The sequence below is a fragment of the Opisthocomus hoazin genome, chromosome 9 (genome assembly GCF_030867145.1).
Source record: "Opisthocomus hoazin isolate bOpiHoa1 chromosome 9, bOpiHoa1.hap1, whole genome shotgun sequence".
Classification (NCBI taxonomy): Eukaryota; Metazoa; Chordata; class Aves; order Opisthocomiformes; family Opisthocomidae; genus Opisthocomus; species Opisthocomus hoazin.
In genome coordinates, this window is record NC_134422.1 from 13,931,046 (window position 1) to 13,948,521 (window position 17,476).

Consider the following 17,476-nt stretch of genomic DNA (forward strand, 5'->3'; position numbering starts at 1 on the left):
TGGGGGCATCTGTCACACCCACCTCTGAAAGAATGATTGCCTTGTCAGAAAGTAATAATTTGATATAGGAAGAAGGATTTAGGAAGTTGATTCTTTGTAAAGAAGCTACTATAGAACAGAAGCAAAGGCTATGGAGAGGTAATATTTTTCAGTTAAACCGGCTGATGACATTACAGAAAGCAAAGAGATTTTTGGACTCATGGACCGTGACTGTTTCTACTCCCTGCCCTGCATCTCAGCCAGTCTAATGAAAGGTGTTGCCTCTCCCTGTATAACTTTTCTGTTGTACCTGGCTAATTGAGTGTGTAGCAACCCTGCGAGCATTGAACAGCATGTTAGATGCTGCTGCTGCCTGTGGAAGAAACCTGTTGACAGTCTGATTTTTCTTTGCATTCCTCCAGGTCGGATTCGTACAAGGAGACAGAGCTCTGGCAGTGCCACAAGCGTCACCTCAACGCCTGCTGATACCCGAGGCCGCAGCCGGGCTAAAGTAGTTTCCCAGTCCCAGCGTAAGAAGTGTTTTATTTCTGGGGGAGCAGAACGTATAGTTATTAATATGTTTCCCTTGAATTGTAGTAGCATCAGCTGAGGATTGGGGTCACTTCTGCTAATAACATTTGGACATGTAACAAAGTGAATACCTGCTCAGCCACTGTGTGCTCTTGCTGACAAATAGGGACCAAATCTGAGTGCTTAGTTGCTGCCTTTTTTTAATAGTTGTGCAGCAGAATTTCATGTCACAATGATGTGTAGGACTAAACTTGCACTGAGTCCCACTGAGACACCCTCTGTGTCTGTAGCTGACTGTTGTCCTGGGTTCTTGCCCTCCCAAGCTTCTCCTGCCTATGTGACTGTATTTCTGTATGTGTAACACATGAGCTGACTAAAGTTAATGGGATTTGGCATAAACTTAAAATAGGACATTACCTGTTTTGTGTAGATACAGGGGAGATGGTTCTGCTCTCTGATCCACACGACACATCTGCACTCTGTGGCTTCCTGGCAAGGCATGGCTTTCCCCCAGGAGCCGTACATATGGTGTTGCTACGTATTTGTCAAGTGTATCTAAAGAGAATTTTGTCACTCAAACTTTAAAAGGAATTGGGGGAGGGAGAAAGCTGCTTGTGCTTTGAGGACCTGCAAGCTTGTGGGTAAGAAGAGATGGGGTCTGTGGAAAGACCTGTTTGTTCAGAGGACTTGTCTTGTTTTTGTACCTGTATTTGAAAGCCCTTCTCTGTTCATGCTCTCATTGCTTTGCTGTGTCGTGCTAGAGGGATGGAGCAGCAGTGTATAGCATTGCATTAGTCTAGGAGAGCTGAAGAGAGAAATATTCAGAATGGGGCCAAATGGAAATCTTTAGATTGAGGTCATGAAGGAATTTGGGCTTTGGTACGCTGATGTAAATTGATTTCTTCATTTTTGAACCAAAAATTAATCCAAAGCCAGAAGTGACTTTTTTCCTAAACTTAGTTTGGTGGAAAACGATCAGACCAGATGAGACAAGTCTCAGAAATATTTAAAGAATAGTTGAATGTCCAAAGGTTTCAAAGATTATGGGCTTAATTTTTTATAGAATGCCTTACAAAGCTTTAGGATGGTCATATCTGAACCTGCTGCCTTGGTCTAGTTTGCTGAATCCTGTTTCCAGCCTAGCTCAACCAGATGTGATCTTTATCCTTAAGCTAAACACTGCACAAAATGATTTCTAAATTCAAATATAACAACACCACAGGACCAAATTCTCTATGCCCACACAGTGGATAAGCCTATTGGAATTCTGCAGACTGGGCTGTGGTGTAATTTAGAACAGAACTTGGGTCTCGGTGTGCTGGTTGACATTTAGATGAGAAGCTGATCAACCTTGGGAAATTGTTAGTCGCATCTGCACATTAACTCACTGCATTCTGCAGAGGCTTTGGGTGACACGTTGGTAAATAAATCTGTCTGTATTGTGTGTAGCATCAACCGCATGCTGAATGCTGTATTGTCTTGCTGTCTTTTAATCCACTTTTTGCCTGTCCTTTGGTCTGCCCTCATAATCAAGGATCCAGATCAGCTAATCCTGCTGGTGGTAAGAAACGTTTTCCCTTTCTTGCTTTCTCACGTTACTTCCTTCACCTGTTTTTTAACTGCTAAGCTTTTAGCTACCCTCACCCTCTCCTAACTATGAGACGTAAAAAGCATTTTCTTAGTCATAAATCCAGTTGTGTATGACAAGTTATTTTGCTTTCTCAGAGTAGTTAAACATGGTAAGTGTACATTCTATATATTGAAGCTGGCTCGTTGCTGCATCTTAAATACCAGGTGTTAAATTCTTCTTCTAGTTACTTCAGTGCAACCCTACTGACACCATGAGATTGCAGCAGCGTAACTGAGAGGAGTCTCGGCTTTTAGGGTGTGGATGCTGTGTGTGAGACTGGCATCTGTCACAAGTATTCTCACTTTTAGGGGAGTGGGAGGGGTGGGGAGGGTGGTGTGCTGTGTGAGCCAGCACCACGTGCAGTATTGGAGTATAGGATTTGATTGATTCAGTATGGCTTTGGGCAAGAAATTAGAGGGGCGAGTAAGTTAAAATAATACATGTGTTATGGTATTGTCCATGAGATTAATAGAATTGCATATCTTTTTAAATTAAGACAGAAGAACAATGTTTAATTCTTACTAGTTGTAATAGTATCTGGAACTGAAATATTTCAGATGTGTAGGTACTTTTCAGAATGAAACCAACATGAATATTGGTTCAGAAAGTGAGCTTGCCTGAGTATATTCTTGCAACCTTTTCAAACGTACTTTTCCTGGATGTTTTAACAAACAATTGAATGTCAGGAATGGTAATATCAGCAGCAGTGACTTCTATATATCCACAGAAGAAAAAAGAGCCTTGAATCTATTAATTTCACAGTTCTTTGTGATTACCTTTAAGCTAGCATTACTTAATTTTCAATCAACTTACCAAATGAAGATCCACAGCAAAAAAAAAAAGTATTACTCAGCTCATTGAATTAAACAGCAAGACTTTCGGATAGAAATATCTGCTGCAGCTGGAATGTAAATAAATCTTGGTTAGTAGACTGTCTTGCAGACAACATCGTTTAGTAGAAATGTAAACTTGCATTGGACTATTCAAAGAGACAAGAAAAAATAAACCAGGCCAGCTACTCAACTTGCTAAAAATTTTCTCTAGCTGAAGAATAACTAAAGAGCTTGTGTTTAACCAAACGGACCTAAGTAAGCCAGCATCTCTGCAAATGTGACAGGCTTGCTTGGTTTGCCCTCTAATGTGCTGATTTGCTGCTGCTGAGACAATATTTTTTTGAATTTTCCTTTACTGAATTATTGCAGGAAAGTAATGCCACCACTGCAGTGTAGTATGAAGATGCCGGAGCTACTTTGCAGCAGGTTACCTGTTCTAGAAGCCAGAGTGCTGCTGCACAGTTCTCCACACAGGCTGATTTGTGTTGCTTCGAGGAGGTGAAGCAGCCTGTGAATTCCATGCTGCTGCAGCAAGGCTGCTCCTGGCACCTCTGCAAGCTCGCATAAAGCCAGCTGGAGTATTCATACACTGCAGTGTCTGCTTTGGTCTTGATCCCAGATGGGCAGTGTGGTTAATATAGGCAGCGCTGCTCTTGTCACTGTTTATTGTCCATGGGCTTTCCTCAGTCTTCGTCGAAAGCCATGGGGAACGCTTCCATTAGTTTTCTGACTGGTTTGGATCAAATTCTTAGATAGAGCTCATAGTGTTCCAGTGTTGCTGTCAGAGTATTTAAAATCTTGGGAGTTTTTAATTGTTTTTTGTCCTTATTTCTGGTTCTTTTCTAGCTGGTAGCCGGTCTAGTTCTCCGGGTAAGCTGTTAGGAAGCGCCTATGGTGGCCTGAGCAGTGGAACATCAAGAGTCCAGCCAGTGCCATCATCTTCTGAGAAGCGCAGCAAGATCCCTCGGAGCCAGGGATGCAGCCGAGAGACGAGTCCCAGCAGAATAGGACTAGGTAAGAACAGTCACTGCAGTGACATGCTGACCGGCATGCGTGAAGGAAGGACTTCCCTGTTGACTAGGGAACTGCTTATGTGTTACTGTCGTTATTCTGACTTTTTCAGCTGGCAAGTTGTAATTGTGGTTTGTAGGAGAGTAATTTTAATTTTCCAGGTAGAGCTATGGTTTCAAAGTAGGCCTAAGGATGTTATGAGATGTCTTCTCTTTGAAATTCAACATGAGCGATGTTATTAGATCAGGCAGCAATAACAGTTGTCGGGAGTAACCATCACAGCGAAAATACCTCACTTGGCATCGATGGCTTACTCCTAAAATGAGCGGAGCAATCTTTACAGTCAGTTTATATCAAGGGTAAAAAGCCCCTGCTTGGATTATTTTAGAAATATTGCAGCTTAAGTGGTTTGCTTCTCTCATCTGTAATACCTTGGAGCAAATTGTTAGATGGTGTTTTAGACTTACGCTTCAGTTGTTCTGCTTCCAATATTCTTGTCAATGACTGTGTAAGTATTCTGTAATAGTTTTTATTTTCAAATTTATCAGCAGACTCATTTTTTTAAAGTCAGGTGAGTAAGCATTATTATATATAAACTTTTGTGTATCTGAGGTGAAAAGGTATTTGATGTGCTGTCTGAACAAGTAAATGTTGTTTTCATTTTTAAATGGAAATTTTTTCATAAGCTCGAAGCTTATGTAGAGGAAGAACACTTTCGATAATACTGTTACTAAATTATTTTTTTATCTCCAAAGTATTTGCTAGTAAGCTGAAATTACAGCTCAACTGTTGTCAATTAATTTTTAACTGTTACCTTAGCAGTTGTATTTTACACTTATGCTACCTTTCTATTTAGGGTATGTTAAGAGAAGTATCTTCCTTGTTCTTGAAGTGTATTGAAATGGCTTTAAAGAACCTGAGTGCATATGCTGTTATGTTTCATAAAAAATATTGCATGCTCATTGTGATTGTTTTTCCAGATTCAATATTCTTCTCATGTCTGATCTATTTATGGCCTCTGTAGAAGTACATAGTGCTCTTCTGTTCATTGCTTTTAAAATGTGAAGTGCCTCCTAAATATTAGAGGTAATTGTTCTGCTGTCACTGCACAGAACAACATTGTTTTTTAGAAGGAAACAAGGAATGATGGATAGTACCATCACACATGCTTTAGCTGGTCATCACATTATGTGGTCTGGTTTGAAACAGCCTCGAGCATCTGAAGGGAAATTGCCTTGTTTAAAATCCTCACTCTTGGGTTGCCTGCTTTCAGGTATATTACAGGAGCCTTGAATTCTTTTGAAAGTGTAATTTGTATCTCATTGCTGTGACATGCTAGCTGTGAACACAGTCAGTGCTTGTTCTTTGGGAGTGGGAGAGAGTTCTGACAGATCTGTGGGATCTGTGGCTTCCAACCCCTCCACCCCGCCCCCGGGTTGATGGCCACAGCCTGTTCTTTGGGGCTATTATGGGAGCAGGAGATTCTGACACCTGTGCTGCCTTTACTATGCAGTTGCAGAAATTCTCTTTATTGGATCTGGAAAATGGTAATACTGGCTTGGGTGGAGATAGCTTTTGAGCTGCCATCTTTATACCATTATTCAATTGTATTTACTACTTTATAACATAGTAGCTAACAGTGTTTTATGCTTTCTTATTGTGTTGCTTCCATCTCTATATTTCCTTGATGTTTTTTATTTGTTCATTTCATTAAATAGACTCCCTCTCACATTGTTCCTAAAGATGTCAAGAGACTTTTTCAGTGTCTGATTGAAGAAGGTACTTGTGCACACATATGACATTGAATGTACATGTAATACTTGAGACTTTGTGGGATTATTTATGTATTTGATACACATGTGCTTATCCCACAGGCTGAAACATCTCTTAAGTCTGTGGTCACATTGCAGCGCAGCGGGTGTTGAACCATCGTGCAGATCAGGCTGTCAGAAATGGGTAATTCCTGGTTCCTGTTCACCACTCATCCGTTGACTTATGTGGATTTTGCCAGGGTGGCTGGGAACTGCAGCCGGACCAGTGCTGTGTGCGCAAGATAAGGCACGCAGAGCGCGGGTCCCTGTGTGCAGTTGGGCTTTATACAGGACCCATCCACTGGAGTTTTTCAGGCCCTTCTGGGGCAGTAGCCAGTTAGCAGAGCCTCTGCATGTGGATGCCCGTTAGCATCAGTACCTTGCTGCTAGCTTAGATTTGCATGATGACCACAGGTATCCATGAAGTATGTTCCTTCTGTGTGCTGGAAACCTTGAAGTAGTACGTTGTTTTCCAGGAGACAGCACAACGAGGCACATCTAGCACACTGAGGTCCTGCCTGGTCGCCTGTATGGCCCTGCTCTGTTGGTGCTGTTCAGTTTTAGGCTTGCCTTTTTCTGTTCAGTGGAGATTTACTAGCAGTCATACGCTGTTGGGGAAGGAAGAGTATAGTGTGCTGTATCCTGAGCTTTTGTTTGGGCTTCTTGAAGGAGATCTCATCAAAAAAGGTGATGTCTGTTTCCCATGGATTGGAAGTTCATTTGCTTGAAGTTAATTCTGTTGGATGGTCAGCAGAGCATGTGGCACAGCTGGATCTGAAAGGAGTGAGAGATTTGAGATTGTCATTCGCCCAGAAGTGGGGCAGGCACAGCTGGCTACTGGTTTCATTCAGCAGCGTTCTTTCTGTTGGGTTGTGCTCTGTGTGTTTATTGGAAAGCTGAAGGCAGTTCTTGACTTGCCTCTACTGGGTGTACCCCACTGCAGAGCTTTCTTTTGGCTGTTTTGGCAGCATTTACAGGCTCTTTAAAATGCTTGAATTAATGTAAAGGAAGCGTCTGCTGATTTTCATTCTCCACTTAAGAATCATTAAAAATCACACCCTAATGAAATACAGGTTTCTTCCAAGCAGGAGATGTGAAAACAGGAGCAGTATCGAGTTTTGCTGGTGGTATTTGCATCTGTTGGGTACCACTGGTATAAGACAGCCTAATAGTGTGTTTTAATAATAGTGTGAACCATATCCAGCTGCTCTGACTTTCCAGATTAAATTGGTAAAACTGAGATGTATAGGACACATCTAGGAGTTTGGGATTTTATTACAAACAACCAACCCCTGTCTTTACCTAGGCTCTCAGTCCAGAGCTGGCTGTGGGCACACTGTCTGCTTTCACCCTGTCTACTTCTTTTAATCAATTTTGCTGCTCGCCTACTTAATTTCTGTCCAACTTTTGGGGGTTGGGAATTCTGAAATTGAGACTTATGTCTGTCTTCTCTGCCTTCGCTGCCTGCACTGCGAAGACAGGCTGTGACAGCACGAGAGACTTGTCTAAATGACACCACTGCTGGCAGTGCCCGAAGAAAATACTCTGAGCAGCTGATATCCAGTCTGCTCTACACAACACAGCAGTAAAAATGTGAGGCAGGTGCCTGGGAGTCCACAACAGGCTCATCATTCAGTTCTTTTCAGTCCATTCTTTTTTTTACGTGCTTTTGTATTTGTATCCAGTAACATGCAAATCTTTTGTTTGACCATTGCTCATGAAGTACCCAGTGTTTGGTTTTGGGTGCTGCATTTGTGCAGTCAGTATTGTGCATCATCTGTGGCATTGTCCCACTAGTCTGTTCTCATGCAGTTAAAGTGCATTTTCTTCATACTTCATGCTGCTGCTGTTAGCTGTTATGGAAGGAGAATGTAATGTGTGCATCCATGAATTTTTTTTTAATCATTCATAGCTCTCCCTCTCTAAAGAGCCTTTGCTGGTTTTAGCAGGGTTGTATTATAGAAAAAAAATACGGATTTTCTTAAGAGAAATGACTGCTTGTGCAAAGCTGATGTGAAGGCTCCATTATTTACATAGAAGCATGAGACCCAAGAATGAGAAGTTTGCTTCTAGAGTACTCAATTTCAAGCAAGTATTTGTATGAAAGACTTGAGTGTTACTTTCACCTCCAGTTCACCTGTCAGTTTAATTCCTTGTACACCTGAGGTGGGATTATTATACTCATGGACCCTAATTTCATCCAGTTCATAGAACGGTTTTATTTATTAGAAGACCATCTAACTCACACAGAAGTTTTAGACATTTTGGTGATCTAATCAACTTGGTCAGTATCTCATCTTGTATTCTCTGACATTGAAGTTCAACCATCAGAACCATTAATTCATCTGAGAGATAGGAGCTGGGTTTTGCAAAACTAGGAGGGATTTGACAAACCAAGAATCTGGCAGTAGTCTATATTTGAATTTTAAAGCCTAAATATGAAGGTTTCTATTTCATTCTGTACTGTTTTGCTTGAAAGGATACTATTACACCCAGTTTATATGAGCCCACAGGAGCACTGTAGGGGGAACTTCATTAGCCTGAGTCTAGGCATTCAAGTTTTGTATACAAACCAATAGAGATTTATAAGAATATGTATATTCTGAAGCATACAAATGGCACTATTTTTATAAATGTGAGGATACTGTTAAAGTATTAGTATAGAGCAGGTTCACATTATGTGTATGCCTCTGCTACATTGTCATCAAAGCTGATTAGATTTTACTCTGTGCAAGAGAAAATTCCTTAAAGGCTTTTCCTGAACACTTCAAATATGCTACTGCCTTTTCAAAATAGCAAAGGAAATCCCGCCTTAGTCATTAAATTATTCAGGGTAAACTCATGACAACTGCTATTCTTTTACCTAAGAAACATTGTATTCTCTACTGGGCATAAAGCTTATTAAATAACTTTCTGCAAACATCTTTCATATCAAAATGACATGGAATTTGCAGAGGAATAATCCAATTTTAAATACATAAAATGCTCATTTTGTAAAATAAAAAAATTCAAATCCTTGATGTTAAGCAGCCTTCTAATGGCCTAGCTCTGTTTTTCTTACTTGGACAAAAATTCAGCTGTAGTCAGTGGGATTGCTTTTTACTCTGAAAACAGGTTCATCTTCTATCTTCGACTTTGCATTTGGCCAAATGAAGAGCGTGCATATGATGAGTTCCTGTGATACAGCTGATAGGCAGGAGCCTTACGAGTCTGTGGGAAATTGAGTACTTGATAGCTGCCAGACCAAAGATACGAGTCTTATTGATGTAGGGTTTTGTCAAAGTAAAGAATATAGTTTAAAGCTCCCCTTAAGTGCCCATGTGTCTTAATCTGTGTGCATATAAAACCATAAATACAAGGTTTTAGGAATGTTTGAGGGGCAGAAGTTAGCTTCTGTTAAAGATCTGAAGCTGCTGCTGTCTTAAAATTCAAACCACTTTTTAACCTGTCTTTCAGGTGTTCAAGTTCTAAAAGCTTTTTCCTCAGTGTCTTTCATTGGAGAAAAATATTTTCCTAAGTCTGTACAATACACTTTTTTTCTCCTAGGATATTAGTTCATGGCAAAACAATCTTTGTGAAAGGCAAATAAATGTAAAAATAGCATATTGGTATTGTGACTACTTCAAATCTTGACCAGGTTAAAAACGCTGCTGTTTTGTTCCAGAAGGGTGTTCATCTTATAATTAAGGAAAAAAATATTCCAGAAGGGTTTCTTTCAGCCTCATCTGTTTTGCATGTTTTGTAAGAGTAGAGCTCCCCTAAATGATTGAAGATTCCTGCTCTACTTGAATAACAAAGCTTGGATTGGTTAAGAAAAAGGCAGACTGTCAACCAGGCGTTTAATGCTGCTGAAATCTCACATCGCAAACACAGCTCAGCGTGTAAGGTAGTTGGTTTGTAAAGAGCCTGAGCAGGCTGCTGCCAATTGTAATTACTAATGTAATAATTACCGTAACTAACAGAAATGTGACTTGACTTTGAGCTTTCTGTCCTCATTAAACTTGTTCACCTTCTCTGAAACTCTCCATGCTGCATGCTAGCACGGAGCAGTCGTATCCCCCGACCCAGCATGAGTCAGGGGTGCAGCCGTGATACCAGCCGTGAGAGCAGTCGAGATACAAGCCCTGCTCGGGGCTTTCCTCCACTTGGTGAGTACATGTAGGCATTGCAGCTTTAAGGGTCAATTTTTTTTCCTTTTCCCTGTTCTGATTGCACTTTCAAGACACTGCCAGGTGGAATGAGCTTGTTTCCTGTCCTCTGTTGGATTCCTGACACGCTCCCTGTTTCCAACCCTGTTTCCCTTCTGTTTTCTTCTGCATGCTTCAATTCTGATTCTCAGCATTTCACTGTTAGCAGGAAAATAGTTTGGTTTGAACTTTTGTAATTTTCAGTTTCATTATATCAGTTTATATGGGGCCACCGTGCTTCACTTTACAGCACTGATGGAAATCTGCAGGAGAGCAAGCCTCTATTTTCTAGGTCACAGTGAAGTAGTCGGTGGCATCCTAGCCTGTTGCTGAGTGACTCTAATTATTCATGGTCTGATTTTCTTACAGCTAGGTACACTAACAGTATATCACTTCTATACTAAGTCCTCCAATAGATATAGAATCTGTTTTGTAGAGGTTTTACACAACGTTGTCAATCATCAGTTATCAAGTTGCACATTCCATTTTGGATGAAATTTCCAAGCTGCCTAAAATCATGGAAAGGTGGAGGCTTTAGACGAGCATCATTGTCATGCAGTTTAAGTGTACAGCACAAACAGAAAAATCTCATTACGCTTACCACATGCAGAAGCTTTTTTTGTTCTGCACAAGGCTGAAAACAGCAGGATAGTTAATGTTTCTGATCAAATACCATATCATGTATTCAACCAAATACATTACTCATATGAAAGATTTGTTTGTCATCTCAGACATTGTTAAATGTTGTTGATCTCCAGGCCCTCTTCATTTATGTAGTAGCTTCATAGCCATGCATGTGGTGTTAAAAGTAGGAAAAAAGCTCTTAGAGATTTCATCAAGGCAGGAGAACTTGATCCTATTATTACAGGATCTATTTTGCACGTAGTGACGAAATACAGGTATCTGAAGTAGTGGGTAAGTGGAACATAGCATTCTGGACTTAATTCTGCAACTTTAATCCAATTGTGAGAAAAGGTTACGAAAAATATGGACAGATGGACAAAATTTTCCTGTTTGGTTCTCATATTTGATTAAGATACTCTATATAATCTTTTCAACTTACGTAGCTGTTGTCATTATTGGTTTGGTTATTCATCTCGATTTCAAACACAAAGGCTTGTTGTCTTCATCCATACAAAATCATTGCCAAAATTACTATTGATTTCAATGCTGTAGAATCTTTGAGTTAATATTAGAGAGGCTTCTGGGTTCAAGACTTCATTGTTTTAAACTGTAGTGAGCTTTAAAGTAATATATTTATTTTATCTGTAATATCTCAAATTTGGTGAAAAATGAGAGCAGTTCAACTTAACATTCTATGAACTTGGTTCATAGCTCTGTAAGATAAATAGATGAACTTTTTCTTGACTAAATAAAGCTGATTTGATACCAGAGCCATAAAAGAATAGCAAATATGCAACTGCAGCTCATTTTTAATTACCTGTCCTGCTTCAATTTTAATGATCTTCTCCAACCAAAGTGTTTATCCAGGCTGGATTTCAGGGTTAACTTGTCAGTGTTCTGTATCATTGTGCTGTGTTTCATTTTAGTGAAAACACATTAATTGCAATATTGTCTTGAGCCGTTTTCCTGAAAAATAAATGCAGTATATCAGAATCAGTTGGTGTGAGTTTGGTGCACCACCACCACCACTGAGTCTGACTCGTATACTGAATATAAAATTTCATTTACAGATGTCTTTTACACTGGTTGTAACAAACGCTATTGAGGGGAGGAGGTAATGCCACTTTAACGATAGTTAATTAGCTGAAGTTAATGCATTTTTAGAAATATTAAAAGTCATTGAGGTTAAGGTAGGGAAGAAGCATCAATGTAATAGTGACTCAATACAGTTGTTATCCTATTGTCTTTTTTTCTTGTGTTTTCATGGAAATGCTTTAAGCTCGAGCATGTTCATGAACTTGTTAATCATGTAGTGTGTAATTTATCTGAAAGAAATGTATGTCAATTTAAGCCAAAACAGTATGATTCTATTAGAGTATTTCTAGAACCCAGGTAATCTTACAGTAATGCTAAGATAATATAATCCTACTGTGTATGGTCTATTTTTGCTTGTAAGGATTAACTTCTATATTAGTGAATTGTACTTAAACTTGCTATATGGAAACGACAGGATTCTTGCATTTAATGGTATTATGGTCAACGTCAACACTGACATCCTGACCTTGCAAATTGCTCTGCTTTGTTTCGGGGCTGCTGTGCAGGTATGCATGTCTGTGCACCAAGCATCTTGCTTCCTCAGCTGGGAAACACCAGTGAAGAGTTGCTCTACACTCAGTCTCCTTGCAAGCGATGTGTGGGGTTTTTTTTTAATTGTTGTTCCTGTTTCTTCATGGACCTTGATCTTGAAGTGACATCCACAGGGGCACAGCGGATGGCTTGGGAGAAAGCAATTGTGAGGTTCAGTCCATAATTCTGCACTGATCCTGCAAATCTTTCATGAGTTACTTACAGTGTCAGTGGGACTGTTCTCTTGAATAAATGCATGTGCTCTGCATAGTTAAAGACTACATTGTGTATTCTCTACAGCTTTTAGTCAAGCTCCCACAGCTGGGAAAAAACTTAAATTTTGTTTTTCTCACTTTGCTGATTTCTGTTTTCTAATATTAGTATTTGTGTTTATGAATGCGTTGCCTTAAACAGAAGATGTACAGATTTTTCTGCTGCACCCATATATGCATAATTGATGAAGCCAGTTTATTTTAGAAGGTGTTCCTGCTTTATTTTTTCAGTTTCTTGACAGTACTAGTAATGATGTTAAAGCAACAAGGCCTTCAGTGAGTCCGGTGGTGAATTGCTCAAATGAGCTATCAGTTTCTTGGGTCAGTTGCTTTAAGCTAGGTGAGCATGTCATTGCTAGGCACAGGGGAAACCTCTTTAGAAAAACTAAATTTCTGTAATTTGGAAATGGCTGGACCAGCTGTCCATTTGCTTTGATAAAGAACTCGCCTTTATGCTGAACTCAAGAACTGAAACCCTCTCCAAAGGCATTTTGTGATTCATGTGCTGCTGACAACTAGAAATTGAAGTGGGAGCTATATTTGGCTTCAGCTCTTCTGCTACTGTGTGTGTTCCGTTGCTATTAACACTTTGTATACATGTGGTGTAATTCTGGATAGGTGTATGATGTGCATATGCAGATTATCTGTGCATGTACATATTTGGATTCAAGAAACATGTATGCAAGATTTGTTAAAAGCAAGAGACTTCTGGTAGTAGTGACAGCTACAAAATGTGTATACGTGTGTTTACTTGGAAAAAAAACTCAACCCAAGACCTGTATGCAATGGTTGGCCAACCTCCCTGTATGACTCTTTCTACTTCTGTGGTTACTCGTTCTTTTTGTTAATGTTGGAGTGTTTTTGTGCATAGGCTAGAATGTTGAGAAAAAATACCTGCAAACACAATTCCTAACCATTCATCATGGCTCCACTTTGGGGTTTAGATCAGCCACATCTAAATCCTGCTCTGTGGTTATGTGCTCCTCGTTCTCGTGATGGCCGTCTTCCAGATCTGTGGGTCTGGAACGTCGCTGATGTGCACTGGGTCCTTTTGCTGAACTGCACCGGGTTTGGGACTGTTACCAATAAGTTTTGTCATGCATCATGTTTACGGTCGTGGGGGGAAGGGGGGGGAGCTACAGATGGAGATGTCGCTGTGGGGCTTGCACTGTATCTGTTACGCATTCATATACAGCGTCATTTCCCTGTCACTATGAAACACCTTTACCGGTAGCGGTCACACGCATCCCCTTTGGATTGTGGCATTTTCTGTCTCGGGTTAAATGTGTGTTAATCCTGTGGGTGTTGCCGTTCCTTCTACTTGCAGCTTCTCGACGTCATTCCAGGTCCACTAGTGCTCTCTCCACTGCTGATTCTGTTGGGCAGTCAGGTGAACAAGCGCTAACTGCATGAATCTGCTTCTTATACGTAGTCTTGTTTTACACCATCTTCACGTTTGCCGTCATGTGCATCAGCCAGCACTTGGCATGTGCTTCTCACCGCTGTGGGGCTTTCTGTTCTGTTTGTTCGATGTGGCTTTTTGTTTTGAATTTCATTTATTGGATGTTTTTGATTTTATGTGTTTTAGGAACACTGAGAAGTGTTTAAACAAAGGGTGATCCAGGGCTTTCTCAGTTCTCCTGTAAATTGGATCAGTTGTGCAGCATGAGCTAAATCCTGTTTATATTTACTCTTTAGCAGTGTAGCAGTTTCCAGTGCCTAGGACCGGATCCCAGTGGGTTTCATCCCACTTACTAGTAAATATTCTGGACTTCTGTCTCTGTTAATGGAAATTCTTTGTGGGATCCTCTCCAAAATACACAAGAACAGCAAGAATTAAGCACTGATGAGCTTTCAAAATGAACTTTGGAGTATAACATGTGCTGATCCATCCTTCAAGTAATGCTGAAGGCCTTGTCCAAAGGATCTGGAAGTTGTTGAAAAAATAATTCCCTTAATTTCTCTGGGCTTTGCATCAGGAGACTAATGCTTAAATGTCATGTGAAAAATCTGCAGATTCCAGTTGCTTCTTCCCCACCCCTGTGCTGAATTTGCAGTCGCAGAGAACCTGTAACTCCCTTTGAAATTGGGATATTTCACTGGGAGTTCTTAAAATGAAATGAATGAGGGCTACTATCGTGGGACAACAGAGATTTAATTATGGGCACAAAGATGATGTGGATAATGAGCTTCAGTGTTTTCTTGTGGGCCAAAATTGTGTAAGGTAGGGCGTGAGAAGTACTCTGTTTCTCATAAGTCTAGTTAAGTGGCTGTCAATTAACTAAAACTCTGAAAACATTTCCCTTATAAAGTTACTTGGCAGAAATGATGGAAGCTGATTTGACTGGCATTTTTCAAAGTAACAATTTGAATTTGTATTGAACAAAAATAATTGAAAAGATTTAAAATTCCTCAATTGTAATACCGATATAAGCTTTGTTTGCATTCAAATTCCTGTGATAGTCACTTCCTGCTTGGCTCCTGTGGTTTGGTACAAAGCATAATCAAATTCTCTATGGTTACCTGTGTCCTAAAACAGGCCAAAATCTCTCTTAAAATGGCAAAGTCGGTCCAAAAACGGTGGTTGGGAATTTTCACCAAATTTGTAACAAGTATAATGAATGTAGCCAGGGAGACAAGGGACCATTGGCCGGAGCATACGCTGCTTATTTCCTGCCCAGTAACACTGGGTTTGCCTGTACTGGTTATTCCCAGAGCCATGTGTGTTCCCAGCCCCACATTAGAGATACGCCGAGGTCTCTCCTAAGGTCTAACTGCTGCACTCAGGTACACCAGCAGTGTCTTGGGGAGAAGTCCAGAGTGACCTGGGTGTTGTGAATCTAAAGGTCACTTAAAGAAGTATTTGAGGAAATTCCAGATAGCCATGGAGACAGATAAAAGCCAGCATGCCACACTGTACTTAAGTTGTTAAAAAAGCTCCATTTTGTTTCTTTATGCTGGGTATTTAAACTGATCTACAACTGAATTACTTTGTCATTCTGTTCTTCATTTTTAAAAAAACCCAAACTATCTTCCCTTTTCTAATGTAATACTAAATTAATGTGAAAACAAATGACAATGGTATTCTCTGATGCTTGGTTATTTCAAAACTTAAAGCCAAATTCTGATCTCAGTAACACTTGAGTAACGCCGTTGAGTTGGGTTTAAATATAAAACTGAATTCTAGAACTTATCTCAACATTTACAGCTCTTACACTGTACCAGATATCTTGTGCACTTAGAAATAATACTTGTCTTCTGTATATCTTTGTAGTCTATATCTCTGTAGTAGTGACTTTAGTTTCAATCAGACCTAATGCATTGTTATCTTCTCTGTGCTGCTATTAAGAGTGTGCAGATCTTTCTATCTTAGGGGTGAAGTAGTGTTTCACCTAATACTTGAAATGATTCTTTGATCGAAGTGCATTAAAAAAGGGGATAGTAATAACACATACAACTTTTATTTCTTTGTGAAATGTCATGATTTGATTACTTTTTGGCAGTAGTTCTAAGAAGTTTGTTTATTTTTTTTCCCTTGTAATGTGTTTTGTAGAAAATGTGCTTTTGTAAATCAGAAATGTGTTGTCTGGGTATTTAACTCCGAGAAACAGTATTTTTTGATAGGTAACACTTTTATTTGAAATAAATACTAGTCTTCAGGTTTGTTTTTTTCTCAAAATACTACAGATCTAAAAAATTTTCCCTATTTCCCCTCGATAGCTTAATCTCTGACACGCTTGGGTAAAGCTTTGGAATTAGGACAGTAGACTGGCAAACTTCAGTCTCTGATTTGTTACGTGTGTCAGTGTGAGCTAATTCCTTAAAAGATACTTCAGTGCAGTAGGTTTTTAAAGAAGAAAGCAATGAAGTTTTGTGACAAGCGCAGAGTTTTTCCCAAAAAGTACAGTAAGCTGCCGAATATAGTGTTTGACCTCAGTTTTGTGGAAATCCATTATATAGTTACACATTTTGATAAACAGTATTTTTCCTTTGTAAACTAAATATAAACAAACTAATAAAAGACCTGTGTGACTTGATCCCCGTCTCTTGCTGCTCGATGACTGCCTCCAGTGTGCACTGGCTGCACGTCTCTTCAGTGGGTTCGTGCAGCTGGGTCCGTGCACCACTGAAGTTGCTGACAAAACTCTTACTGGCACGTGTGGGCACGAGGGACAGAGGTGCAATGTCCCAGGAGGGATGTTCCCAGTCCTTCCTGAGCAAAGACAAGCCCCTGTGGAAACAAAAACTTGGAATGCCAAAACCAGTCTCTTGCAGTTTATAGACTGGAGATGGGATCCCAGTAAAGTGGTATCTGATCTACTCCCATCTAGGAGGACTGTGCTGCAAGAGCCTGGCGAGTGATGCTCAAGTCACTGATTCTGTCATATTCCTGCTAGCATGGCTTTTGCCCAAACAAACTAATTTCAGTAACTTTTTTGGCAGACTAGGCAAATGCTGAAGTAAACTAATTAGTATTAGGAGTGTAAATGGCGTTTTGGGCCCAAGCCTGTTGCTTTGGATGCCATTGAGAGCTTTGCCATCAAATTCAAAGGGGGAAAGATGATATTGTTTGATCAAAAAGCATCAATTTGGATATATCATAGAGCTTTTAAATGGCATTTGCATCGCTTCTCAGGAACAGTAGTAAAACAAAAATAGGAGTCGCTTCACAAGCAAATGATAAACCTTATTTTTATACTGTGAGGCGTAGGGGGATATTTTACTGGTTAATCAAGCCTTGAGACATAAAATAGGCTAATCTGGTGTTGCGAGTCTCACATCCTTGCCTGAGAAAAAGCTGCAGGGTGGATGAGTGCGCAGGTATTAACATGTTCTGACACTGGGCACAAGCCTGTCTCTCTGAAGTTAATGAGAAGCTTTCTGTTGATTTCTGAGAGTGCCAGATTGGGACCAGCATGTCTGCCTCTGACATTAAAATAAAGCTTGGAAACTAACGCTGTGTAAAAAGAAA

At 40.0% G+C, this 17,476-nt stretch overlaps 1 protein-coding gene across 29 annotated transcripts in view; it reads left to right on the forward strand.

The window, feature by feature from the left end:
• CLASP1 (cytoplasmic linker associated protein 1) overlaps positions 1 to 17,476 on the forward strand; it is a 187,902-nt gene that overhangs the window by 111,199 nt on the left and 59,227 nt on the right. For 14 of the 29 annotated variants that reach the window (XM_075430615.1, XM_075430613.1, XM_075430616.1 and 11 more), the window contains 4 exons: positions 402 to 509; positions 2,045 to 2,071; positions 3,820 to 3,987; positions 9,836 to 9,943. In XM_075430615.1, coding sequence (XP_075286730.1) covers positions 402 to 509; positions 2,045 to 2,071; positions 3,820 to 3,987; positions 9,836 to 9,943 — 411 coding nt within the window. The remainder of the gene's footprint in view (positions 1 to 401; positions 510 to 2,044; positions 2,072 to 3,819; positions 3,988 to 9,835; positions 9,944 to 17,476) is intronic. The other 15 variants (XM_075430627.1, XM_075430637.1, XM_075430631.1 and 12 more) reach the window with 3 other exon arrangements.